At 46.8% G+C, this 27,216-nt stretch overlaps 1 protein-coding gene and 1 long non-coding RNA gene across 6 annotated transcripts in view; one reads left to right on the top strand and one right to left on the bottom strand.

Annotated features, from left to right (window-relative positions):
* LOC116280334 (uncharacterized) overlaps positions 1-25,956 on the top strand; it is a 190,489-nt gene extending 164,533 nt beyond the window's left edge. For both annotated transcript variants that reach the window (XR_004189677.2, XR_012072156.1), the window contains 3 exons: positions 481-2,945; positions 20,226-20,420; positions 23,090-25,956. This is a non-coding gene — a long non-coding RNA (uncharacterized lncRNA). The remainder of the gene's footprint in view (positions 1-480; positions 2,946-20,225; positions 20,421-23,089) is intronic.
* Positions 19,996-27,216, bottom strand: part of ZNF462 (zinc finger protein 462) — a 128,800-nt gene continuing 121,579 nt past the window's right edge. For all 4 annotated transcript variants that reach the window (XM_006213382.4, XM_031677387.2, XM_072959873.1 and 1 more), the window contains exons 11-13: positions 25,950-26,082; positions 21,501-21,624; positions 19,996-20,403 (exon numbers count right to left, since the gene is read on the bottom strand). In XM_006213382.4, coding sequence (XP_006213444.1) covers positions 20,196-20,403; positions 21,501-21,624; positions 25,950-26,082 — 465 coding nt within the window. In that variant the 3' untranslated portion in view covers positions 19,996-20,195. The remainder of the gene's footprint in view (positions 20,404-21,500; positions 21,625-25,949; positions 26,083-27,216) is intronic.

The raw sequence follows: 27,216 nt of genomic DNA, 5'->3' as shown, positions 1-27,216 counted from the left end.
GCACAGGTTCTCAAACTTGTGGTGTTCAGACTCATCTGGACTGCGGGGTAAAGATGCAATTGTATCAAGTATCTCAACACTCCCAAGGCAGGCCTTGTTCTTTCGTGGGGTTGCATGTGCCATGCTCTCCGGAGCACCCAGCTCAAATGTGGCTTTAACAAACACCTTATGTGACTCCTGCATTAGTCAGGACTTCCTGAGCTGTGAACGCTGAAAACCACGAGCAAACCAGCTTAAACAAAAAGGGATTTATTGGCCAAAGTAGCTGAAAGTTCTAGGGTTCTTTTACAGATATGACCATGTGTATTATATATAAAAAAAAAAACCCTCTCTCCAGAATTCTTTGTATATCTATTATATCACTTATTATTTTAGGTTGTATTTTGTTTATGTCTGACCCCCCCCCCCCCACCGCCCATCCAAGACAGTGAATTTCCTGAGCTCTGAAAATAATGTCATACCTTCCTTGGTGTCCCCTAGGTCCCAGCACAGGTCTTGGCGCCTTCATGGTAACTCAGTAAACTGGAGTTAATAAACGAATGAAAGAGGATGTCTGTGAGAAGACAGGGCCAGAATGAAGAAGTAAATTTCATTTCTTCTGCACCTGGAGGATCAAACATCAAATAGTGTGGAGAGGATTGACCCAGAGCCTTTCAGGAGAGGCTAGAAATTGTTGAATTCTAATTCTTCCCAGAATTCCTATAACAAGCGCAACCAGACACCTGGGAATGAGGGACCTGCCACTGCACCATCCATTTGACTTCAGAATGGAAGCCCTAGACAGATTCCCTCGCCTGCAATTATCCAGGCGGAGCACAGACAAGTTAATATCAACCAACACGCTTCTTGTTGCCTACACTATCCCCAGAACCTGGAGAAAGGAATTCTTCCCTTTAATCCTCTGTGGCAGGACAGATGGCACTTACAACCCAACGCAGCACCTGGGAAATGTTTTTCGCGCTACCAATTAAGATGCGTTCCCTCCACTGTGTCCATCACTTGCACCTGGAGGACCGCCGGCAGCTTCGCCAGGAGCGCATTCCATCTCATCACCCCGCTTTGTCCACTGGGGCGCCGTGCTACAGACTCAAAAGGTGTTGCAGAGGAAGAAAGTGCGAGTTGCACGTGAGCTGGGAACTTCCTGGTACGCTCAGGAAAGCCTCAGCAGATTCTTTTATTTTTTTCACCCATTTGACAATTACTGTGAACCTACTATGTACCAGCAGACATCAGAGGGAAAAGAGAAGGTCTAATTAGAGTCTACCCTTGAGGAACTCACAGTCCAGTGGGCTAGATTAGTAAACAGCTAATGAAAATTCATTGTGAAAATGCTTTAAGTACATAGGCTTTGAGATACTGATGAGCACAGAGAAGGAAAAGGCTCACTGATTTTGAGAAAGGGCCAAAATATAGCCTGTGTTATAGAGGCCGTGTGTGCTAGCTCATGTTTATATAAAAGTAGCAACTCACATTTTTACAGTACAGTATGGTTTTCAAAGCATTTTCACATATTTATTTCATTTTGTTCCTCCTCTTCCTTTATGGAGAAATTACTCTTCTTCCCTTTTAACAGCTTAAGGAATTAAGAGTTGGAGAGCTTGAGATTTGTTCAAAAGGATCGAACGTGAAAGTGCAGGACTCAGAACTAGGCTTTTTGATTTCAGCGTTTGTTTGGAACTCACTGTGAGTTGAACAGGTTCTTAGCTATGAGCAAAGTTATAAAATAACAACAAAAGATGACAAAGTGCCCCCTGAACCCCTCTGGCACCGGGCTGTAGCCAGGCATAGCGCCAGCCAAGCAGGCCAGCACGGGCCCGGTGAAGGCATCCGTGCAGCCTTCCCTGGGCATTAGAGTCCTGAAGCCACCTGAGTGCCCATGAGGTCTCTTGGACCACGGCCCCAGATGCTTCAAGAAACTCGTTGTTGTCCTGCCCACTGGCAGATAGATTCTTGATGCCTACTCCTTGGATGGAGTCAGAAGTTAGTGCACTGGTGGGCAAAGTCTCCATCAGGTCCCCTAAACGCAGGGAAGGCCCAGGAAAAGAGTGCTGGCATTTTGTCTCTTTTTGTGGGAGCTGGACTCAACTTGCCAAGTTTGGCAATTCCCGAGTATGAGAAGAAGGTTTAGAAGCCAACACTTAGCAACACTTTGTATTCCCTTCACCATTACCTCTCAGTAGTGCCGATTTCCTGCTTTCAAAACTACATTTATTCTGTTTGGCTCTGTTTTCAACTCCCTGAAGCCCTTTTGAACCCAGCAGGAACCAGCAAAACCGCTCCCAACCGCCTCCTTCGCCGGGCGGCTTGACCACGTCTTCACCATCACAATCACGCCAGGAACAGCTCACTTAATTATTGATCAAACCCATTCATTTAGGTGTGTGGTTAAACCCTCTTCCCCGGATGACTGGCCGAGCCAGCTCTCGAGTTTAATCAGTAAGAGCCAGTGACTTTCCCTTCTGACCGCTGATTGGGAAAGAAGGGAAAAAGGTCCTTACTCATCTGCGAAATGCAGCCTGTCTTCCTCTGCTGCCAGGAAGCGGGGCCGGAGGCTCCTCTGTGAACAGGGGCCAGGTGGGGAGCAGGGCCCGGTGTCAGGGCTGTGGTTCTTACAGATCAGTGATTCTCAAACTGTGGGCTCTTGGGCAAAAGCAGCAGCACCTGGGAACTTGTTAAACGTGGAAATTCTTGGGCCCCGCCTTGGAACTACTAATTCAGAAAGTCTGGAGGTGGAGAACGGCCATCTGTGTTCTAACAAGCCTTCCAGGTGACTTGGAAGCACGCTAGAGCTTGAGAACCATGGCGGCAGACCCAGGGGCGGCTCTGACACGGGCTCCAAGCTTCATGGATACCACCACCTTTCAGTTCTCCTCTGTGGATCTGAATGGGACCTGAAGGAACTTTCTTGAAAGCAGTACGTCAGCCTACCCTAGACCATCCTCCAGGTAAGTCTGCTCTTAAAATAATGATGATGATGATGATAATGACAATAATAAGCCTTAAAGAAACCTGTGATGTTTGGGCACTTACTTCGACCAAGTAATTAATGACTACACCTTGCACTATTTCATATCCGTTATCTCATTCTGCCCACATGACAGCCCTGGAAGAGAAGTTATTTTCAAGATGAGGAAACAGGCTCAGGAAAGTTGATTGACTTGCCCAAGGTCACATATCTAGAAGGGGCAGAGCTAGCGGCCTCTAAACCGTGCCAGGGCTCTGGGGCGTGACTGGGGACGACCTGGGGGAATCCTCCCACCACCATGCACAGTAATTATGTCACCAATACCTCAGCTAGTCATCTCTCTCTGCCAAGGAAGCGGGTCTCTTTGGGTGAAATTCTCAAGAATTGTTCTTCCTTGAGGAGCCTGTCTTTATAAATACCATTTCATACAAGTCTCCCATGATCTCTGTGGCTTTGTAACAAAAGTGATCCGGCAGCTGAGTGTGCAAGCCAGGCAGTCCATCCCAGGAGACAAAGACACGGAGTCTGAAAGGGGATCAAAGCAGCGACCAAACCCAGCTTTGTCAGGTTTAGACCCAAATGGAACCATTAACCTTCTCGAGCTCTTGTGAAATGAGAGGCGATTTTTCAGAGACTCCTGAGCTGTCTCTTTACTTTTATCACAATGTTTCTGATCTCATCTCCTTTTTGCTGCTTTCCTAACCTTGCCTGGATCCCTTGGCCATTCAACCCCCCTCATACTCCCCAGACACCCACACACACATACTCCTCTGTGGCCTGGGATAAATTCACTGCTCTTTTTTCTCTGCTCCAGCACCGCTGATTGCTCCTGAACTATTGATGGCTCCCAGGTTAAAGTGCTTAGCCATGCTCTGGTGTAGCTCCATTTCACATCCGTGTCTTCACCTGCAGCAGGACTCTCAACCCACCCTGCCAAGGCTTCCACTGTCCTGCCTCCTCCTTCTCTTGCTCTGTTCTAAAACTGTGTGCCTTATTTCTGGCCTCCATCATCTCCAGGTCCCACTCATCATCAGCAGAGGATCTTGCATCGTAGGTCACAGAAGATAACGGCCGCTAGGCAGGAACTTCCTCCACTCCCTTCCCCTTTGCTTCCTAATTGATCTGTATCTTTACCCATTGTTCGGGACTGGATGTGTCTGCCCAAGTTGCATATGTTGAAGCCCTAACTCCCTGTGTCGTTGTATTTGGAGATAGGGCCTTTAAGGAGGTGATCAAGGTTAAATGAGACCATAAGGGTGGGGCCCTGATATGACAGGATTATTGTCCTTAGAAGAAGAGACACCAGAGAGCTTGCTGTCTCTCTGCACACACATTGAGGGAAGGCCCTGTGAGGACGTAGTAGAAGCCGGCCGCCTGCAAGCCAGGAGGAAAGCTCTCGCCAGTCTTTCACTAGTGCCTTCTTTCCCCTAAGTCAGAACTGCAGGGCAGGGCAGGAGCTGGGGGTCAGGGATGGGTTTGGAAGGTTGTTGGGTGAGCCAGGAATCAGCACAGGAGTAAGGTGAACCGACTGTTTAATGGCTTTAATTAAGACGCCTGGTAAATTTATTTCTTATTTTAGAGGGCCCGCCCTGAAGACTTGAGGTCTGTAAGCTACAATGTCCTTCAGTTAACGAAAGCTGTGTAACAAACCTCCACAGAATTTAGCAGCTTAAAACAGAAGGTGTTCTATTGTTTCTCTTATTTCCTCAAACTCAGCTGGGCCCAGCTGGGCAGTTCTTCTGGTCTGACTGGTCACTTATGTGGTGGTTTTTGGTTGGCAGGACAGTGGGAGGCTGGGCCTGTAATCTCAGGACCTCTCTCTCCTTGTGGCTTTTCCATCAGGTCTCTCCAGCACTGTTGCTAGACTTCCAGCCTGGGGGCACGGGGCTCCTGAGGGCACAGAGGTGGAAGCTGATAGGTCTTCTTTAGGCTTATGCCCCAAACCAGCACAGCATCCCTTCCTCTGAGGCCTGTTGTTTGAAGTGAGTCAGTGGAGCAGCCCACATGCTAGGGGATGGACTAAACAGTGTGGCTCCCTGAGGGCCACCACTGGAACAGAAGACTTCCAACATTTTGCATTCGTCAACCTACACATTGGGTAAGGACTTTCTGATAGGACCGTCTACATCTGCTTCTGGGACTCTTTATCCTGTTGTTGCTTAACATTTCGAATTCCATCTACTGAAGGACATACATGTACTGAGATATAAGTGCCCCACTCTTGTGTGTTACTATTTCAGGTGACTTTGCACCTTTTTTTTTTTTTTGGAGAATTTATTTACAATTTTTCGGAGATTCCAAGAATATCTTTTAGCTTTAAGTACTGCCAATTATGATTTTAGAGAGCTCTCACCTTACTGCAGCTTTACCTCCCATGTCTGGGTTTCAGAACCTGCACAGACTCGAGCTCCAACTGTTTTCAGCAGCGTTTAGAAGGCTACAGGTATTTGGCAGATAAGCTCGGATAAAATTTTGAGTTAGCCCGAATATTTTCCATCTTCTGTACGCACATACCTCCACATTTCTAATATATGGGAACTTCCTATCATTTCAGGCAGCAGCCAGGGCAGACTAAGCTCACTGCCTCAAGGAAGGGAGGCTACAGCCAAACAAAAGAGAATAAAGGCATCGATGCTCCATCTTGAGTTTCAAAGAACCTTTTCAAAGTCCTGGCAGGGAAAACAGATAGATAGAAAAGATTTTTGAGTCTCAAAAGCTTGGCTTTTCTTATGCCCAAAGCCATATGCTATGATGTTTACAATAGATTTGGGGGAGATTCTGTGATGATATATTAAAAAATATAAAAACATGAAGAAATATATAAAATAAGAAATACGTTATAATATTTTAAAAGTTAATGGTCTGGTTGTGTCAGATCCATAGGGATTCCAGGCGCTGGGCTGAGACAGGGGGCCCCTAGGGGAAGGAACAGTGAGGATTTCTGAGCGGGGCCCCTGAATGTGGCTCAGCTTAGCAACCGTTCCAGGATGGGTTCTCTGCAGGTAACTTTGAGACGAAGTTCAGGGTGCAAAATGCTGATTAGGAATCAGCATCCAAGAAAGGAAGGGAAAGAAGGCAACACTGGGCAGAGGGAGAAACTGAATTGGGATGCAAGCCTGGCAAAGCTTTGGAGCAAATATTACTCATCCAAGTACTCTGTGTTGGGTAGAGTGGCTAGACCTTTATTCCTCCACCTTGCTCGGTCATCAATACAAGCTGCTCTGGGAAGGGCATGACCTTGAGGGAGGTGGCTTTCTGCATCTTGGAGCAGCTGACAGCTGGAGACCATCTGCTGACTGCGCTCTCTCCCTGCAGCTGGGCAGCAAGTCCTTCCATGAAAAGGGATCTGGGCAGCAGCGTATCTCCATGTCTGTCACACTAATCCTCTCCTCCCTGAGCTTAATCCCAGGCCAGGAGCTGATAGAATGCTTGGTTAGGCTTGGAAAGCCTGCAGAAAGGGCCTGTGCAGAGCTCCCCAAAAGCAACCCAAGTGAGGGAGCATGGTGGACTGAAGTGGAGATGGAATGGCAGACAGCAGGACAAGGAGAGAGCCGAAGCCAGCTCTCCCTGCCTTGCGTGGCCCCCATGCCGTGGAAGAGTGTCTGAAAGTTCCCTTCGCCCCCAAGAGGGTCCGGCGTGGTTAACAGAAGTTCACACATGGGCTGCTTGGACCAACTGACACCTGGAGTTTATGATGGGCAGGGGACATACCAACCAAAAACGTGGATTAACCAAAGACCACAAAACACAAAATTCTTAGTAGATTCCACCAAGGACAGGTGACAGCTATAAACCAGATCACCCCCCTCTCTTTCTGTCTCGGGCTAGGATTCTATAAAGCCCCTCCCCACCCTGCTACCTCTATCAGCTTAGATAAATCTCAGGTTATGGGCAGAAGGAAAGAGTGGAGAAAATCCAAATTGACTGGTTTTTAAACTTAAGGTGGCAGAGAAAACCCCTACGTGACAGTTTATTTAGTATTACATAGATTGGAGTATTCTGCCCCTGGATAACATGGGGGTACCAGATAGATACTAAGTTCAATTAAGAGAAACATTTTTAAAATTATGTTTTTGATTCAGTTGTGCCATCGATTGAAAATTCTTCCTGGTATATAGATACGAAATGATCAAAGAAGTAATTGTTGCTTCAGTCAGTAGCAGAGAGAGAAATGTGAACCAATGAAAAGATCCAGGCTTACTCTTGGCCAAGTGTGTGACACAACTGGGGATGCTATGTTAGAATCCAGATGCTCAGTTCCTGCTGCTGCAGTGGCTATTAGGAGATGATTTCTGTCAATTGACTTGGATGCAGATACATAGATAATCAAGACCTTAAATTATTTATGTTTTGCGGTTCTACTTTTGTGTATCAGGCTTGAGAAAATAACCAGGTAGCATTCCACCTGCCATACAAGGATCAGAGAAAGCAAAGAAGTGGGCTAGGAGACTGGTCTTGCAAAATTCCAGGCGACAAAGTATTGACCTCTTGCACCTGGGGGATGGCAGTAGAGATGAAGGATATATAAGAAATTGGGATGTTTCGGGGAAGTAGGGTTAAAATAGGTTTACCCATTGTTCGGGACTGGATGTGTCTGCCCAAGTTGCTGATGGACAAAATGTGTGTGAAGGTTAGGGCATGACCTCAAGTTTTTGGCTTAAGAAACTGGGTGGATAATGGTGGCATTTACTAACGTGGGGAAGATCCAAGGAGGAAAGAGTTTTGCAAGGAGATGGTAGAAAGCAAGAGATCCATTGTGGCCACGTTGAGTTTCTGATGCTATTAAATATCCACCGGGCTCTGTCTCTTGACATCTAGTCTGGAGTTTGGTGAAGAGGATGAGGCTGGAGATGCTAATTTGAGAATCATGAGCGTAGAGGTACATTTAAAGTCCTGGGACTGGGTGAGATCACTTATTGAGTGAGTTACTGAATAGAGACAGAGCAAATCAAAGGGATGATAGGACCAAGGGTACAAGATTATTATAGATTTTAATTTTCTCCTTTATTGTTTTCTCTATTTTCCAAGGTGTTTACAATGAAAATATATTACTTTTATAATCAGAAAACAAGTCAAGTCATAATAAACCTGCTGTTGCCACTCAAAAACACATCCACACCGCTTCTCTGCTCCTTTTTCAGAAAAAGCATCTCACCGAAGTAGGGCCTTAGACACATTAATGTGCATATTTAATTGGGAACCTGAGAGACAGTGTTTGCATTGAAATCAACATCCCCATCTCTTCCGAGTGCAAATGAGCCTCTCACACCCGGGCGCTCCCCTAACCCGCGTCGTGCTGCTGATTGAGCCTGTGCCTAATTACGTGTCGCTCCTTGAGTTCTGGAGTGGGTAATAGTGATGTTGATTTGCCAAGGCTGGCAGTGATGACTAAGTCATTTTCCTCTTCATGGGTTTTTCTTTTCCTTTTTCAAGTGAAGGAGAGAGTAACCCTGCCTGTCATGCTGCTAATTCCGTGGGCTGACGGGCTTGTCTCTGGTTCGTGGGTGCCGGCACAGAAGCCCGGACATCTTGAGATGTTTTGTCAGAAGCCCTGGTGAGAGGGAGTTTCTGTAACTCATCCAGGATGACTTCCAGGCAGTGGTCAAAGGGCTTCTTGGCCTGAACATTTGTTCATTCAACTAACATTCACTATGTCGTGCAATTCAGTGCTCCTGGCCCTACTCTGAGCATAGACGGATAGGGCCCTGCGTAGGCAGGCTCTCAGGCTCTCTTGTGATTCCATTTGAGCTCAGTTTGTTAAGGATCGTGATGAGGGAAGTGTGGGGCAATATGGAAGCGCATAATCTAGGGGGTACGGTTCAGGGTCAAGGCTACGTGGAAAGGATAATGATAGCTAACCTTTACCCAATGGTCAGGCACAATTCTTCTTGCTTTATATCGATGACTCCTTTATTCCTTCCAGCAACCTATGAGGTAGGTCTTGTTATTCTCATTGTATGGAATTAAAAACTGCTGCACAGAGTGGTGAATCTGAGCTGAGTTTTTAAAGGCAAAGAGGCATTAGCTAGGTTGGGGCAGACAGAAATATTCCAAGCAACTGGATCCATGGGTGGAAAAGCATGGAGAATCCACCGAGCGTGAGGAATGATTTGGGGGACTGCACGGTGTTCTTTATGTCTGGCTTCTATGGAGCAGGGGCCAGGGAGGATGGAGCTCGAGGATCTTGAGAGGTTTGAAGAAAGAAAGCGTTGGAATCAGACCTGGTGGCCTTGCGCAGCCTGGTTGGACTGGAGGGAACCAGATAAGTGGCTATAGTAGTCTTGATAAATAATGAAACCGAAGCCACCACACCTGGAAGGGGCATGGCCAGAGGCAGGTGGACTTAAGGGCTGTCATGCAGTGGACGACTGGACCAGGGGGACCTATTGGAGGGGAGGAGCTAGTGTGCGGGAGGAGTCTGGGCTGGGATCCAGGTTTCTCCTTGGGTGGCTGGGTAAGTAAGTGGTGGTGTTTCCCCGAGGCTGGGAGCCCCAGGGGAGGAGCGGGCCCAGTGTAGACAGATGGTGCAGGGGATTTGTTCTCTGCAGTGTCTTGAGCCTGGATCTCTGGGGAGCAAAGCAACAGAAAGACAATGAGTATATGTGGTTGGAGACTTGAGAGCGAGAGCAAGCAATTCAACAAACTCCTCTCCATCTGCTTACCTACAGTCTGACTTTCTGGCTTTTTCCTGTAAACTTAAGGAGCGGGTGATGTTGAAAATATCCTTACGAGCAAAGGATGGTAAATGGAAATTAATTGGAAAGCACTTGTTATTCATGCCTTAATATGTGTTAAATGTCATTGACATTTTGTCTTTTTTTTTTTAAACTCTAATTTAGGAAAAATTAAAAATATATATTCATGAGAGTGTTCCTAGGCTTATTGCAGATATTGCCCCCACTGCCCGCCCCCAGTTCTCTGTAAGATCTTAATTTCCCCAAACCCAAATTCTCCTATTCTGGCAGTTTTCAAAAGCCTCTTCTTGGAGGTAGGGGACGCAGTGCTTCATTTATAAAGACACTATTTCTCAGACAAGGAAAAAAAGACTCAGAGGGTAAGTGATTTTCCAGTGGTCCCATTCTGAGTCAATAGGGAGGTGGAGTTCTAAAACAGACCCATCAGACCCCAAGGCCCTTATTACCATCTGCCCCCACCATCTCCCTGGGAAGCGGGTTGGAGAGATTATAGGACACAGGCTTGGGGAGAAGGACTATAATTCATGAATTGTCTCCAAAGAGAGACTTCCAGTTCTTGAAAACAAATGAGTGCTGGAGTTTGGAAGACAAGAGCAGCAGGTCTGCTAAGCACCCCTTGAGAGTCAAGGAAACGGGCTGAGATGGGGGAGATATGGATACTCTCCACTAGACTCTCGAAATATTTTCCTGTGGCTGGAGAAGTTCACCAGTATCCTTTCTGAGCTAAGAGATGGCTGAGGAGTAGAAGCATCAGACTGAAAAGGACTCAGCTGTGCCCAGATCAGCAAACGGTTCCTAAAGATGAGGGCATTGCGGTGCGGAGAGAACCACCATCAGAGCCTCGGCCCCTCCTACTTTGTCGATGGATTTCCGCATTGGAACAGCCCCTCGGAGCACCAGGGCACGCTCTCAATGTTTATTACATTAGTCACCAAATAATTATCCAGCACCTATGTAAGGGGTACTGCTGGTTGTATAGCCAACATCTAGCCCCGCTTTCCTCCTTCCTAATTGAACCCAGATTTCTCTCCCATTCCATTCCTATCCCAGATGGAAACCATGATTAGCCTAAGACAATCAGATGATGGTGGTTACCTGGCAGAAGTCCAGGGCTGTATGTGTGGGCCAAGTGATGCTGACCCAATGAGCTTACAAGAAAGCTTTTATACGCTATGCTTGGGAAGAAGTTTCCCTTCTAGATGTGAGAAATAAAATATGTGGCATGCGAAAGCCATGCTGTAACCACAAGGGGACCCAGCCTCAGGGTGGAGCTGATATTGATGGTGGTCAGAGAAAAGAATCAGAACAGAACCTGGGCGACATCACCGAGCCCCTGATCCCCCTGCATGTGCTTCCTACCGTGTATCTGGACTTCTGACTTGGTGAAATCATACACTCCCTCGTTGTTTAGGCCTGCTGGAGTTTGCGTTGGGATTTCCCTTTACTTGCAGCACACAGCGTCCTCACTCAAACCAGCCTCCTTGGTTCCAGGCACACTACCAAGCACTGGGGACACAGCCAACCAGTGGGACACGGCCTTCCCTCACTGTGGAGGGGAGGGGCTCACAAGTGGGCAGAACGTCTCCGTTCTGAGTCCTCAGCGCGGGGCTCTCAGTAAGCCCTGAAGGCTTCAGAGGCACCTGGGAGGGAAACGTCACCTAGCCCTGGGGACTAGCGAGCCCCGCCCAGAGGACGTGGCACGTAGGTCCAGCCCTGAAGGATGAGCGTGAATTTGCTAGAAGAAGGAGATGTACTTTAATGGCCTGGAACCTTTGTTTCCAAGGTCCAGAATCGTCCAGCCTCTTTCCAGGCTCATGCTGCTTACGTTTAAACCAGGACAGTGACTAGATTTCTGGCTCTGGCCAGACTGAATGACTGATTTAGGATAATTCATAGAAACCAGACGTCTCCTCATGTGGCGTCCACCAAAGCATGCTAGCTATCACGTGGGTTCTGGAGAAGACACTTTCCTGGCCATGGCAAGTAGGAGAAGGTGGGACCCAGGACGAGTGGCTTTAAAAGTACCCTCTGAACCCCTGCGGAGAAGTATTTTGCAGAGCAATGCTTTAGGTTCTAGAAGACTTGAAGAGAATTGCCCTAAAATAAAAGTTAAGTCTTATATACAAGAGTGGCACTTGCTCATCTGACGTGAAAGCTTTGAGGAGATGAGCACCAACCTGACCCAGCTGAGCTGCTGGTGAGATTGTGAGGTCCCTTTTGGCCACACCGCCTCTCAGAAATCGGTACTGATGCTCTCCTGCCTCACCTCTCGGGCAGTCGGGCCACAGATACTGACTGAGCATGCTCACAAGGGGCAGGTGTGCTCATAGGTGTGCAAAGCGTGACGGGAAGTCTAAGAGCCTCTGCCCACAAGGAGCATGCGTTTCACAGTCTGTGGCTCTCCTCCAGCCCACGAACTGCTGTATCTCCCTGCACTTTCATGCGATTATTTTATGACGAAGGGAAAGGCTAAAAACCTAAGGTTTCAGAGTAAAGAAGAGGAGAACCTGGCACTCAAACCCAGGAGCTCAAGCTGTAAGTGAAATCCTCTGTTGCCACACATTAGGTCTGAAGAAATCCTTCACGTTTTTGCAGGGCCCAGCAAGAGGAAAATCACTAGATGTAGATTCAGTGGCCACATGTCAACGGCCTACCATGGGCCAAACATCCCCTTCTTTGTCACCTGCTTTCATCTGAGGTACTTTAAGAGAGAGATGGCATTGTGTCCTCTCTACAGATGGGGGAACAAAGGTCCTGAGTTGTTAGAGAGTTAGCCACGATGGTGAGGATGGTGATGGGTTACTTGAGTTGGGCACCGATCATGGGAGAGGCGCTGCGCTAAGGGCTTTGCATAGTTAATCCTATTCGTAACACGTATGTGACTAGGCATTTTCACTCCCAATCACACAGATGGGGAAACCGAGATGTAGGGAGGTTAAGCTGATGGCCCAAGTGTTGTACAAGAGGGCAGTGTCACAGCCTGGAACCCCCAGGAGCCCTCAGGATGGGTAAGGGTCCTTGGCTTCGCACAGGAAAGAATCCAAGAGCAAGTCAAAGCAAAGCAAAAGTGAGTTTGTTGAGAGAGACACACACTCTAGAGGCAGAATGTGGACTGGCTCAGAAAACGAGGGCAGCCCCAGGGTGTAGGGTTGTTGGGTTTTATGGGCTGAGTAACTTCGTGCGCTAATAAGTGGGAGGAAGATTCTTGCTAATTTGGGGAAGGGTGGGGATCTCCCAGGAACTGTGCCACTGCCCGCTCTTTGGCCTTTCATGGCCCATCTCAGAGCTGTCATGGGGTAAGGAGGAGTGAGTTTTAGTATCACAGTGAAGGTACAATGAGCTAAGGGTCCATGACCACACTATTCTTGAAGCCTCCTTGGCCTCAGCTGGTTCCACCCGGACTTTATCGCATCCCAGCAACCGCACCCCGTCTTCATTTATCTAGTGGCTGTGTCCTGCCCCTTTCCCTCCTGCCGAGTGACCGGGCACTCTTCTTCCCAACCACACAGGTGGGAAGCTGAGGCGGAGCGAGGCTACCTTGACGTCCCAAGGCCGCACAGTAAGTGGAGGCGTTGGGATTTGAACCGAGGCAGCCTGGCTACAGAGACGCCACTCTTAACCAGCTCTGCTCTATTTATCCATCGTCTTCAGTCACAAAATTCTGTGAATTTTCACTTCACAGAATGAAGATTCAGTCATGTTCACCAAATTCCAAGTTCCGTGCCCAACCCTCTGCCCTGCGATGCCTCAAATATTTTGGCACCTGGGTTAGCGTCAGAAAGCCCATCTGGGTAGAGTTCCTTCCTTGACCCGAATCTGAAAAGGCGGGGGGTGGCCGCAGACCTGGACCCACACGGTTTAGATAAGGTTTTCCTCTTTTCCTCTCTTTGCCCTTGGATAACCCTCCTCCTCTTCTGCCCTGCGTGACTGTTCCTTCAGCACGTCTCCCCTTCCAAAATGCCCAGCAGCCTTGGGCTCAATGCCCTGGTGGGATCGGAGGACACAGAGGCAGGGCTTCCCAGCTGGACGGGCCCCTGGGAGCCAGAGGCCTGGGGAGTCTCGGATGGGCCCAGGCCTGCAGCTGCGGTCTTCCAAACAGCCCCCTGGAGTGGGTTCTGTCAGCTCGAGGGAAAGGTCAGCATTTCAATCTCGTGTTTTCACACATCTTAAATGGATTTCAGAGGCACTGGAGCTGCCCCTGCTCCGCTCTTTAAACAATGTGGTGAGGCCGCTGGCGCGTTGCTGGAGGCTGCATTCCTCCCGCATTGTGATGTGGTTTTTGGAAGTCATGCATGCAGTCGGCTAAACCAAACTAAGCTGCTTCATTAATGGGAGCAAACTCAAGAGGGAAATTGTGAATAGAAAAAAGGCAAGTTTGCTTTCCACCCCTCATTCAAAAAGCCAGATAATTAAGTAGGCGGGGAAAGGAAGCGTCCCCTCTGATTCCAAGAGCGTAGTCTGTCGCTTGCCTCTTCCTCTCTTTGCTGGGGGGGGGTTGGTGGTGGTGGTGGTTTGTATGTGTGTTTGGGGGGCAGAGGGTGGGGTATTGTAAGGGAAGTTCTAGTAGATGATCTGTCACCCCGGATCCTCTGAGTAAGCCTTTTCTGTCATAGGGAGAAGATAATAACTGTTTTCGGTTCTGTTCAGCCTCCCTGTTCCCTCTATTCGGTCCTCTTCTACTTGACCCTCAAGAGCAGCTCCGAATCTCCGCCTCTCCTCCGACCCACCCCCACCCCTCACTTTGGGTTCCACCTCCAAGACCAAGTTTGTTGGCACGAACTCAGGGACCCCTGCACCTCCTCACCTGCAGACGCATTTAGAGCACACCCCCTTTCCTCTTACTTCTCCTCCGGGGGACAAAGGGCCCCTCTTCTTTGCAAAGCTCTGCTGTGCCCTGGATCCCAAGGTGAGCTTGCTTGTCAGTGACCCTGCAGCTGCCGTAACTCCTTCCCTCGGGTATAATGAACACGTCCAAATCTCTCGGATTCCAAGAGGAAGCCTTCCCTCAGACCTGCCTCTCAAGCTCCCATCCCTACTCTTGCCTGCATGCTTTCGCCAATATGCATCTTGACACAATCATCTACCCAACTTGTCACAGCCGCACATCCCCGCCTCCACCGCTGCCAGTGCTGGCTGCTGCTACCCCGCCTCCCCGCCCTGCCCCGTGGCTGGCCACCACTGATGTCTAATCTTTGGCCCCAGTGGACCTCTCCGTCCATTCCTGTTCACCTCTGGACAGCAGAAGAGGAGGAGGACGGCCAACGTGAGCTGTCGAGGGGGTAGTGGTGGTGTCAGTTCTCTGACGTTTTCTCAGGGAGAGGGCCCAGCATTTCAGACAAAGACATTTTTCATCTACCAAGCTGCATATTTTTACTTAGATATTTAAAAAAGCAATCTCAAGCTCTGAAAGAAAATGTAACATTGATGCCAAATCAGATGAGAACTAACACTTGGTATCAACAGGAATATATTTGAATTTAAAAAGGCTAGCTGCATCTGACAGCAATGTGTCTCAGCGACTTAAGCCTGAGTCTGGGTGGGGGTGGGGGGAGAAGCGACGCATCTTCAGTAAGTGTTTACGAAGATGGGGACAGGTGACAAGTAGGGTGCCCATCTACGGCCTGTGACATGTAGGAGGGCAGGGAAGGCTCCACGTCAGACGTTACATTTAGGATGTCGTAAAAGGACAGGTGATTTCCAGTAAAGGAAAGGCGGTCAGTACTGAAGGCAGAGGGAATGGCCAGTACAGGGCAGGGTGTTTGGAAAAAATCCTGTTTCCAAGAAGTGATGAGCACAGTCTTTGAAGCACCTTATGGTCTCTGTGATCAGGTGCTGTCGCCCGTCACACACCAGCCCTGAAATATGGCGAGTTGCAAGGAAAGAGCACAGCCTATAGCTGTGTTTACTATGCTTAGGGCTGAATGCTCACCAGATATGTGAGTAACCAGTTCTTCATATGCCTCCCTAAGTCAGATGTGTGCTTTTAGACACAGAAAAAGACGCATTCACAGTCAAGGCTCTTTCCCCAGAGATGCCAGCACCAACATGGTGGGGATGGGGGTGCAAACCCTTCAAAACAGGAGGCTATTGGTCCAGGAAGCCGCAGCATCTTCAGGTAGTCATTTCTCCCACGCCACAGCTCTATCCTCGCTACTTATGAGCTCTTGGAGACAGGTGCAAGTGCTCTGTCTGTTTTGTTTGTTGCTAGCACCAAGTATTTGCTCAAAAATATTGGTTAAGGGGTGGGGGTGGGTGTAGCTCAATAGGAAAGAGCATGCCTAGCATGCACGAGGTCCTGGGTTCGATCCCCAGTACCTCCATTAAAAAAAAATTATTGGTTAAGTGCATGGGTAATGGGACCAGCATCCTGTGCTTTCTAAACAGAGGGTTTCTATCTCCCCTAGTCCAAAAGCACACATCTGTTAAGTTCCTGATTATGGTAGAGGTTACCTGCTCATGAGTCCTTCCTGGGCACATTGGTGGACAAGACCACATCCTTTCCAGCCCCCTTCTGGGTAGGGGGTGTTGTATGATCAGGGCTAGCCTGTGAGGCATTTGAGTAGGTCACCTCCAATCTCTCAGCAATGACCCCAGGATTCTTGTGTTGAGAAGGCAGCATCATCAGATGGAGGAGCTGGGGCTCCTGAACCACTCGATGAAAGGGCATTTCCCACTGACCCTCACTGGGGAATGTGTGTCAGAATTAAACCTCTTATCACGCAGTTGCTACCATGACTAATTTATCAGTATACCCCTCTTCCTCTACGCAAAACCAAGTGGGGATATGGATTAGACATGAACTCAAGAAAAACACTCTTCATTAAATAAATATTTGACGGAGGCCATGAGAGAGGAGTAACGCTGCTTTACAATGCGTAACTCCATTACATCACTTCCTCTCCTTTAGGAAAACACAGAGGAAACTTCTCAACCTGTAGTTCTAGAAGAGGTTGAATTTCTCTGGAGCATTCAATAATTAAAGTTACTAAGAATGTGATATGGGGGGGGGCAGGATTAGGCTTATTTAAAATGGAGGTACTGGAGATTGAACCCAGGACCTCGTGCATGCTAAGCACGCACTCTGCCACTGAGCTATACCCTCACCCCAAAGAATGTGATTCTTGATTGACCCTTTTTTGCAATGCCTCCCAGGAAGCTCAGAGCCAAATATGTAGCTTACGTATAGGCTCATGGAATGTATTTATATAATTTACTATTCAGTCATTTTCCTCTGCTTTCTCTAGTTGTAAAAGTCGCTTAAAATCTTTCTTTTGTTAAGAAGATAAAGACAAGAAAGGGTGAGAACCAAATTTTTAGGCTGGACTCTGGACATGAGCCATTCTTCTCTTGACGCTAGTGAAGGCAGACACTATAAATCAGCTGAATTTAAAAATCAGTGCTGTTGATTTAAATTTACTCTTCTGGGTTTCATGACTATTAAATTTTCCTTTGATTTATAACAGGGTAGCTCAAAGAATAAGTTAATGATGATAATTACTGGTGCAGGATGCATAGCAAGATAGTTTGTGGCAGTGGTTGTGACTTGCAGTTAGTTTAAAATAACTGTGCTCATGGATTCAGGGTCCCCAGATGATGTTTACTCACTGGTGTTTCCTCCTTCTGAAGCCTCATACACCACTTTGATTCATGTTTTTGAAGGAAAACATTCCCTCCATAAAATTCCCCCAGTTGATGATAAATATCTGATGCAGAAATATTAACATTTTAAAATCCCAGCTCACACCTCACCTTAATTTTACCTTTGCTTCCTGCAACGGTGTAGATTCAATGGCTTGAAATATCTCTCATGTACATGCACTGAAAGGCAATACTATATAATTTCTACATTTCATATCTGTAGTCATATCTGTAAATGATTTACAACAGATGCACATAGACACATGTGAAAAAAATTCTTTATTAATTTCTCACATTTCATTACAAAATGTATGTTGCAAACAACTTGAATAACCTACTTGTGTGTTTTTTGTTGTTTTTTTTTAACCCTTGGCTTCAAGAACTCAGGATCTCCCTATCTTTTTATCAAGTATCGGGAAATACTGACTATTGGAGTCAATAGGTTATCATTTCACTATTTATTTTTTTCTCTCAAGCTCTGAAAAAAAATGTCCTCTGTATAAATTAAACAAAAAAAATGTTGTAAATTCTATGTCATTACAGTCAACAGAATTATAATAATGCATCCAAAATGTGCGGCCACAAAATATCAGGTATATGTTTGAAAAAAGAAAAAAATGACATTCTAGCCTTGTTAAAAGGATAATGGTCCCATATTTTTATTAACAGGTTAGCAAAACAAAATCCAATGGATTACAATATTTACATGTTATTTGAAAAATAAAGTAGTGATAAAAGCATGTCACAATTATTTTCTTTTTTTTTTTCCTTTTTCTGTCATTCTTTTTTTTTTTTTTCCTTTTTTTTGTTTGTTTTTTTTGGTAACCATTACAAACACCCAATCCAGGTATGGAACTGTTTAGTACATTTGAAATGAGGCCAATTAAAAACAAATATGGACACAAAATGAATCTTTGTCTCAATAGTTCACACTTTCCCCATTTTCTGGTTTCCACATGATGGCCCCCATCCCTAAAAAAAAAAAATTAAATTAAAACAAACTCCCTACAAATAAAAATTCTTAACAGCAAGAAAATAAAAGAAGAACATGCTTTTCAAGTAAGTACTTATTCCACAAATGCAATATCTTTCCATGGATTTTATTTGAAGCTGTGTGGGACACTGTCATCTCGGCAATTCCCTTTCCCTTTCTCCCCCCCTCCCCCAACCCTTCCAAGTTAAAAAAACAAAACAAAACAAAAAACAAAAACATGAAAACCAAAGGACTCACACACATACACAAACGCACGCGCACACACGCACACATCCAAGCACACACACACACAGGCTTCTAAAACCTAGGCTTCAAGGAAAGTTCTACTTTTTGGAACGAAACCCTTTGTTCACAATCAGAACGTATTATAAATGTAGACTTAGATTTAGTCTAAGCTGCTCCCTCCTGAAAAAGCTAATACGGGGAAACAGAGCAGCTGGCAGCTAGATTAAAAAAAAAAAAAAAAAAGTAGTTCTCCAGGCTCCTTGTAGGATATAAGTATTTCTTGAACACTCTCACCAAAGGGATGGGATTCAAGCACATCCCCTTGTCCCGCAAAATAAATGAGAATCCACCCCCAGCAAAAAAAAAAAAAAAAAAAAAAAACACCCCAAAAGCAAACAAAAACAGAACACAGATTTTAAAATCACACACAAAAGCCAGCCCATCCTAACAGAAATTATTTGTGAGACAGATAATGTGTCAATTTGACAGCAACAAAAGGGTGAAGAGGACTTCCTCGTCTGGCCCGCAAGCTGCATAGCTGTGCCGAAAAGTTTGGTTCTTTAGTTAAATTAAAAAAAAAAAAAAAAGTTAACTTCTTTGTTATTTCCATGTTTAAAATAAAAACATTCCTATTCACAAAAAACTAAATCTCCCTTACCCCCAAATCAAAACAACAACAACACACACACAAAAAACAATTCGTATGAAAAACTGAATTGTGCTGTGTTTGTAACACTCAAATCGATAGAAAAGAAACATGTGGCAAACAAAACTCCACAGTCACCTTGAAATTAGCTCACATGAAATCTACCAAATTCTAAATTATAGTTGAACACTAATAAACAGCTTACCTGGAATAAAGGATGACAATTCACAAACATTTATCTAATAATTAAAGTCTGTTTCTTTTTTTTGTTTTGTTTTTTACTAAAATAATTAAAAAAATCACAGTATTTTAAGAAATAAAACCCACGTGGGGATTTTAAGCACAATTTGTGTTCCTTTCTTTAAAACTCTTTTTTTTTTTCTCCATTCACCATCTTGCCCAGCAGTTCTCTCTACATTTAACCACAATGACGACAGGTAGTACTGATAAATGCAGAGAATTCCCTTGGTTAAGTTTGAGGTACTAGGAAACAGGTGACTGTTTTATGCAAAGCAGTTTTTTTGTTTTGTTTTGTTTTCTGTTTTTGTTTTTTGTTTCTCTGTTTTTTGTTTTTTCCCAAAGCGGCTGCAAGTTAGGTCTTGAAAAAGCTTAAGGTATTAAAACTAGAAAAACGCACCGAAAGTTGTGCGCCAAAAAGTTGTTCCCCTAAGAGAAGTCTTCTACCGTCACGGAGCTTCTGTTTCCACACACTGTCCAAGCCCACCAGCGAGCACGCGCGTGCCAGGGAGGTGCTTCCAAATTCCGCGACAAACGAAACTTCCACGATGAAGATCCGGAAGGGAGGATGTAGTGATGGAAAAGGAGCCACATGTTCCAACCATTTAAATAACTTTAATTTACATACTCACTCACACAGGTACCAGTGCTTTGAAAATAGATTGTTCAGTCCTAAAAAGCAGCTTTGTTCTGTCTTCGCTTCTCCGTGCCCCCCCTTCTCAGCCCAAGCTGGCCCTCCCACTCTTTTTTTCATCACGGTTCAAGTAAGGGGTGATTAAGAATTTCACCAAATGCTTATTCCTTTTTGGCCTCTGCATTCTCCAGGAGAGACTCGTCAGCAGCTACTACGCAGATGGCGACTGTTTCGGTCTTTAGGGAAAAGTCTATCCCCATCGCTTCGTCGTCGTCTTTCTCCTCTATAGAGGGCATCTTAATACTGTCCTCCATGGTCTCCTTCAGGTGGATTTCTTCTCGGCTCACCTGCTTGGTGTCATTCAACGCCCTGGAAAAATAATTACGGTACAGACACATGAGTAGATATATTTTTTCTAATTAAACAAAACCCACACGTGTCCTTATTTCCCTGGTCCTAAAAAGGCCTTGGGGGTTTCCCCTGAACAGATGCCACAGACGTAGGACTAAATTGCGAGTGATTTATCCTTGCTACCTGTTACGCTTAGGTCATATATTTCTAGTATCTGATTAAAGATTTGAACCTATAAAAATAACCCACTACGATACTAGGTTTTGACTACACCATGCTGTTCCCAGAGTAACATAATTATTTTCTGTTCCCTCCACTACTGGGAACAGAGTAAGTCGTAAGTGGTAACAGCAAGAACTGTATTCTGCTCAGACTCATCAGAGGAACCCAGGAGCTTGGAGATCTGCTATATTTCTTACAAAAGGAGCTCCTTGGGTATCAAAGACTTCACAGGTCCAGAAACAAATCATAGAAAGAAACAAGAAACAAAAATCTAAAGATGGGACCCAGGTCTTGGGAAGCTAGTTATAGTCTCTGAAGTTTAGATGCTTCCCGTTTCTGGGCGTTTTTCTCCTGAAAGGACCAACTCCTAGGTTCTCCCAGGGTCTGCTGGGCTACAAGTGGCTTGTCTAGGGGACAATTTTACGTTCAAGGGTCTTAAGAGTGTTGTACGGGTATGCTCCCACCTACCTGGGAGGCAGGCAGAAGCGGGCTCTGTCCCCGAGGCAGAGCATTGAAGGCACCAAGAGGTGCGTGGGAAGGTTCAAGGCCACTCAGGGAATGAGTCATCACAGAGGCAGGAACAGAAGCCAGATCTTTGGACCCCGGTCCACGCTCTAGCAGAGAACGTCATGCTAATGAAAGCTGAAGGGACACGGGCTGGAGACAGCACTAAACGTCTACACGAGGATCTGTCATTTGTCAAGATGATTTCTCCTCATTTGACTTGTGTCTGGGTGACCATTTACAAGAACCAACGGAAAGGGAGAAACCCAGTTCATGACAACTGCCTCTCCTCCCATGCCCGGAAATGTGACAGAGGGGTCTCTGTGTCGTCAGGGGAAACTGCCACCTGGCACGTTGGGCAGAGGCCGTCTTGGGATGGCTCGACTTACATGCCGTGTCTCAGCACGTGCCTTTCCCACTCCGAGCCCTGGGAAAACGCCCGGCCGCAAAATTCACACGGAAAACGCTTCTCAGTGCTGACAGCAGCCCCACGGTCAGAAAACCGCATCAGATCTGCAAGGAGAAAGCGGAGATGTTACCCGCGAGCCGCGGGAGTGGGCGGAAGACAGCAGTCAGTGCTCACCAGGAGCCGCCTCTCCTGCCTGCACTCGTAAAGCCCATCGCTGAAAGCCGTTTCCAGACTCCTTACCTTTTCCTACTGCCTTTTCACCAAAGGGTACTTCTTGAAACTCTCTCAAGAAGGATTCCTGGTTCCCGGGCCCCAGCTGTCCCCAGTTTCTCCTCACCTCCCAGTTGCTTCCATCACAAACCATCTGGGTCTGTCTTGCCTGAAGAACCACTTCGGTTCATCCCAGAGGCACCTGAGCATTTTTTTTTCCTATCAAATCTCCCCATTCTGTGATGCTCTGTATCAGGGCCTCGTCATCGAGCACCTCTTCATTTTCTATTTGACCCCCAAGTTTATCATTTTGCTTGCTAAAAAGAACACAAGCTACCGAAAGCACCAGACCAGGTAACACACATAGTAAGACCTCAGGGTTTCGACACGTTCCCCGGAAGGCTGAGGGCTCACGAATCGTGGTCATCTGCTGAGGATGTCATAACACCCGCCCAGGGCGGCTGCGAGCACCGCAGGAGGTCTGCAAGCAAAGAACCGCACAGGAACGTGGACCCCGACCACAAGGAGGCCGGTATGTGAAAGCACGTCTTCCGCTAAGAAGGGGTCCTGGCCAGCTGCCCGGCGTCTCCGCCTCCATCGGTGTATTTGAATGTGGGGCTAGGCAGACATTTCTGGACAGGTCTGTTGTCAACATCAAATATTGACTGTCCTTTTATTTCCTCCACAGCCCTGGGCACATGTGAGGGGTTGGAGAAATGCAGATTGGCTGGCTCATTGTTTACAGGCCAACTCAGAGACGAGAGCTTCTACGGCCTTTGTGTTACCCTGAGTCCCAAGCCCATATGTCTTTCATTATACCACAGAGGGCCATGTCTTCACGTGGCTCATAAACAGCAGGCCCTCGACGGGTCCGCAGCCAGGTTGCAGAGTGAGGGCCCTGCACGGGGGAATGCTGATCGTCTCTGCATATCTGATCACTCGCTGCCTGCACCTCCAAGATGTCACAGGAAGATGTCTCCTGGCTGAAATACGCCATCGAATTAAAACCCTCCGATGACGTTAACGGGCTAGGTGTCTCTGTGCTGCCTTAATCTTTCGCACAAAAAGCAATGTGAATGGGGCCAGTTTTAACAAAAGATGAAACATTTTCTCACAAATTAAGAAGATCACCACACAAGCCATTAAAAATAATTGCACAGACTATCTTCCTTGATTCTTTTCATTGGAAATGAGACAGCACCATCTGCTCGGCGCATTAATTCCTTAGCAGGGATTATCTTGGGCAAGAAATCAACAGAATGCCTTCCTGACTCCTCCCAACTGCATAATGAGAGGGGGTGGGGAGGATTCTGCTTGGGTTAATTTTGATTTCTTCATGCCTGGTTTCTTCTCTTTCAGAATCCCTCCAGGCTTCCTTCTGGGGCAGGTCCTGCCGTGTGGCCACAGTCCGTCCACACCCCGGTTCCCGTGCTGGGAAAGGACGGTGGGAACAGGGTGGCTCCAAGGACGTGAGCCCCCCGATCTGAGCGCCTGATGAGCGTCTACGTTGCCAACGAGGGGCTGGCTGCTGGCACACTCGCCCGCTTACCCTTAGGAAACATGAAACCAGCCATCTATTCTTCCCAGTGGCTCATGCTGCTTCATCCTCAAAGGAGGAAGCCAATCATTACCTGTCACACATCAAATAGCTCCCCATTAGCCCCGAGCGTTGTGCTAAAGCCACCTCCCGCTCTCTACTCCTGGAAGACAGACCGTCTGGCAAACACGCCCCGAGGCTATTGTGTGCCGTTTCTGCTCGTTGGCGAGAATACACCTAGATGGTGGAAAATTGATTCAAAGGCGATGAGACAAAGGGGCACCCCTTTCAAGGATCAGCAAGGGGGACGGCGAGGGGGACAGGAAGGTTTTGGGCTTGTAATTCTCATTAACATGACTCGAAGTTACTCATGTAAATCCTGCACCCTCAGAGAGGAATCCAGGCTGCCCCACCTCGAGACTTTTGTTCCCAGGTGGTTCAGGCCCCAGAATGTGGATGCTACACTTTCCCAGGAGAGGGGATCAGACACCATGAAGTTCTCTCCAGCCACACCGAGCTGGTCAGGCCAGAAGTGTGCCCACTGCCTCTCACACCTAAGGGCGGTCTATTCCCTTCTAACCAGCTATGCTTTTATTTTGGAGGTGTCACCACGGTGGGGGGGGTACGGAAAGGAGTTCTTGCCTCCGCAATGCTTATAACCAGTAAAATCACGTGTACTCGGCTCTAGAGATTAAAAGCGACGGTTTCCAATGAGGACAATTTATTTCCTGGAGAGGAACGGCCAGGCACAAAGCACCATGAAGGAAAGGAGCCCGTGTACCCTCTGTCAAAAGCATCCTCTTCCAGAGAACTCTGGTAACAGCGCACAGACGTTAAAGAATTCATCACTAAGAACGTATTTGTGAAATGCTAAGGAAAAGAAAGTTTAAAAACCATGCTTCTCGGATCACAGCTGTGTTCCTTGTAAGAAATGGATCACTCAGCCCCTACTAATAAAAGTTGTAACTTTACAAGGGGCTGTCAATCAATATGGTGCAGACATTTTATTTATCCATCTATTTTTCAGGGTGAACACGGGCACGGGAGTTTGGAAGAGCAGACACACTTTGGTTGCCAGTCCCTGCTGTTGTCTTGGCCGGGGGTTCAGGAGCCAAACCAGACCCCTACTTTGCAAGCCTGGGGTCTCCTGGTAGAGCGGAGATAAAATATGGTGGGAGTGGGGAAGGGATAGGGGTGGAAGTCTGCACAAGTCAGGAGAAAGAACAGGGAGTAAGAATCCAGGAGGGAGATGGCTACTAAGTCAGCTTTCTTAGACTTGCAGACTGACCCAGCCGGAAAAACCAAGAAATTCTGCAAAAATGCACCTTAGAGTGAGGCCCGAAGGGCCACTGAACTGACAGAATTCAGGGCCAGGTTCCCTCCCACGAAGACCATCCCACTGCCCAGAAGGTATGGGAAGTGGGGTAAAAGATGCATGGGAGCCAGAACACTTCAACACGACCTCCAGTCTTTTCTTTTTAACTTTGAACAAGCTCTTTACATATTCTGGGCCTTTATCTCCCAATGGCAATAATACCACCTACATGACAGGGTTTTATCGTTTATTAGGTGGTTATGATGTTCCAGGAGCCGGACTAACGTTGGTGCACGATCTCATTTACGATGTACACAACCCTAGGAGGTACGTCACCATCATCATCATTTTATGGCCAATGAATGTACAAGGAGAGAATATAAGTGACCCAAAGCCACAAAACTAATAAGTAGCGGAACTGAGAGTCAAATCCAGACAGGCCAACTGCAGATCCCTGTTATGTTACATCAGATTAAAGAAAAAAACGTTATAAAAACCACCAACACTAGGCCTGGCACAGAGTGGTGCTCAAAAATGACCACTAATGCTCTTCTTCTCATCACTGGGATGGTATCTGTCGTATTTCTTTCTCATGTCTATGTTACCCACGTGCTTTTGATAAACCTGCAATCACCAAAGTAAAACAGCCCAACGTACATTCTTAGACGTACAGTCTTGGGTTTTCCGTAATAGTCTATGTTGAACAATACACAAAACCAGCTCTAGATCCTGTAAATGTATGTCGACATCTAAACTCACTCTGAAAAACCTCATTTTGAAAATGATTATCGACTCACCGAAAGTTGGAATAATAGAAAAATCCCACGAAACCATCCCCAGTAAACACAGTCAAATAAAAGCCACTGGTGTCTCTCTCTTCTTCAAAGCAAAGGCAGCAGCAAGGGGTCAAGAGGAGGGCCACGAAGGAGGACACGAAGAGAGGACCTGGGCTCCAGGCCTCCGCAGCCTCCCCCAGGAGCAGCAATTTTAAATAAGCGTCCAATTGGAAGTTCATTTACATTCCTCGTTCACTTTTACAAGGTCATCCATCTCGCCCTCTGTCTGTCCTTATTCTGAGGATTCTCCAGATACCAGTTTTCCCGAATGAAGACATACCATCGCTGTCTATTTTTAATAAACGTCTATCTATAAAGAGAAAATGCCTGTTTTCCTTGGAGTTTCTATAGCTGGTAACAGTTTACAAAGACAAGGCCCCCTGACATGTTTCTTAAGTCAGTCTGTTCTGCTACTTAACTAAGAAAGATCATTCCTTCTGTTCCTCCTTCCCCAACCTTCTGCCTCCCGTCTGTCTCCCCATGGACGGCTGGATGCCATCTGGGGCTCAGAGGCCAGGGAATGAGACTAACCTCTGTCATCCACTTTGCTGTTCATTTCTTCCTCCTTGTCGTCCTCGTCACTGCTGGAGCTCTCCATCTTTTCCTTCATCTGTTCCAGCTGATCCAAGTTAACCCGTCCAACCAGCTCAAAGTTACGGCTTACCTGAAAAAGACCCAAACAGACCATGGAAGAATGAGCCACAACTGAATGAATGGGGTTCTTCCACGGGGACGGAGCTTCCCAACACCATGTTCCCGTGGGTGTGCCTTTAGAACCAGGACCAAACACCTCCAGCGACTACGAGGGCCTTTGCTTCACATTGGCTCTCTCGTGGACCCGTCTTTTGCTCCCACTTTCCACCATTTTTACTGGAACTTTGAACCTTCCTTACCAAATTTAATAAGAAACGTGAGCTACAGTGAGCTGAAAAGCGTAAGTATTGTGAAGCCTGGGGCGTAGAGCAGGTGTCCAATGAACATTTTTTTGAGCTGAATTCAAGGGCGCACCTTTGGTAAACTACCCAAATTTCACATACTTCTGGAGGGGAAGAGCCTCTGTAAATACCCTGAAAACCAGCAGTGAGAGTCACCACCTTCTCCACCATGAGCCTGTCCACCCGGAGGGCTGAGGGCTGGCCCAGCGTTCACCAAATGACAACGATCCGGTTCCTAACTCCGGGTGAAGTGTAAGACAACACTGTTACTGTCTAGTGTCACTACAGGTTTTGAAGCTGACCACAGCCAATTCATCACAGCTGGGATTATCTGAGAAAAATCCAGATGACTGATCCCTAAAAACCCTTTTCAAGTGTGAACTGTGGCTGATTTTAGTTTATCTAAAACGTGGTCCGAATAGGGTGGGAATCCAAATTCTCTTCAAAATATCATTTACGAGAAATGAAAACTCCACACTGAGAAACTCGGGAAGGACGTTCTGTTTGGGGTTTCTCATATCATCAGTAGCACAACGTGTACCTTCTTCATCAGTTTATTTTTAGAACTTCTTCAGCTGTATGCCGAGAATGATCAGGAGTGACAGCCCAGGAGTCAAGCCAACAGAATGACTCAAACCAAGACAGTGACGGGTTCCGTGCTTCCCCTGCTGGGGGCCAAGGGAGGGGCCCACAAAGATGAATGAGACCCAGTTCTGGCCTCCAGAGGCTCCCCGTTTAGTTGAGGAAGGAAGACAGCCTTCGTGGGTTAGATTCCAAGACAGATTTCCATCGCCACTACAGTAGAGACAGAGCGTCATGAGGGCGCAGGAGAGGAGAGGGCGAATTTACAAGACACTTGCACA

Source organism: Vicugna pacos, chromosome 4, assembly GCF_048564905.1.
Source record: "Vicugna pacos chromosome 4, VicPac4, whole genome shotgun sequence".
Classification (NCBI taxonomy): Eukaryota; Metazoa; Chordata; class Mammalia; order Artiodactyla; family Camelidae; genus Vicugna; species Vicugna pacos.
Note: the sequence above shows the minus strand (reverse complement) of the source record. Positions and strands in the feature narration are given on the sequence as shown.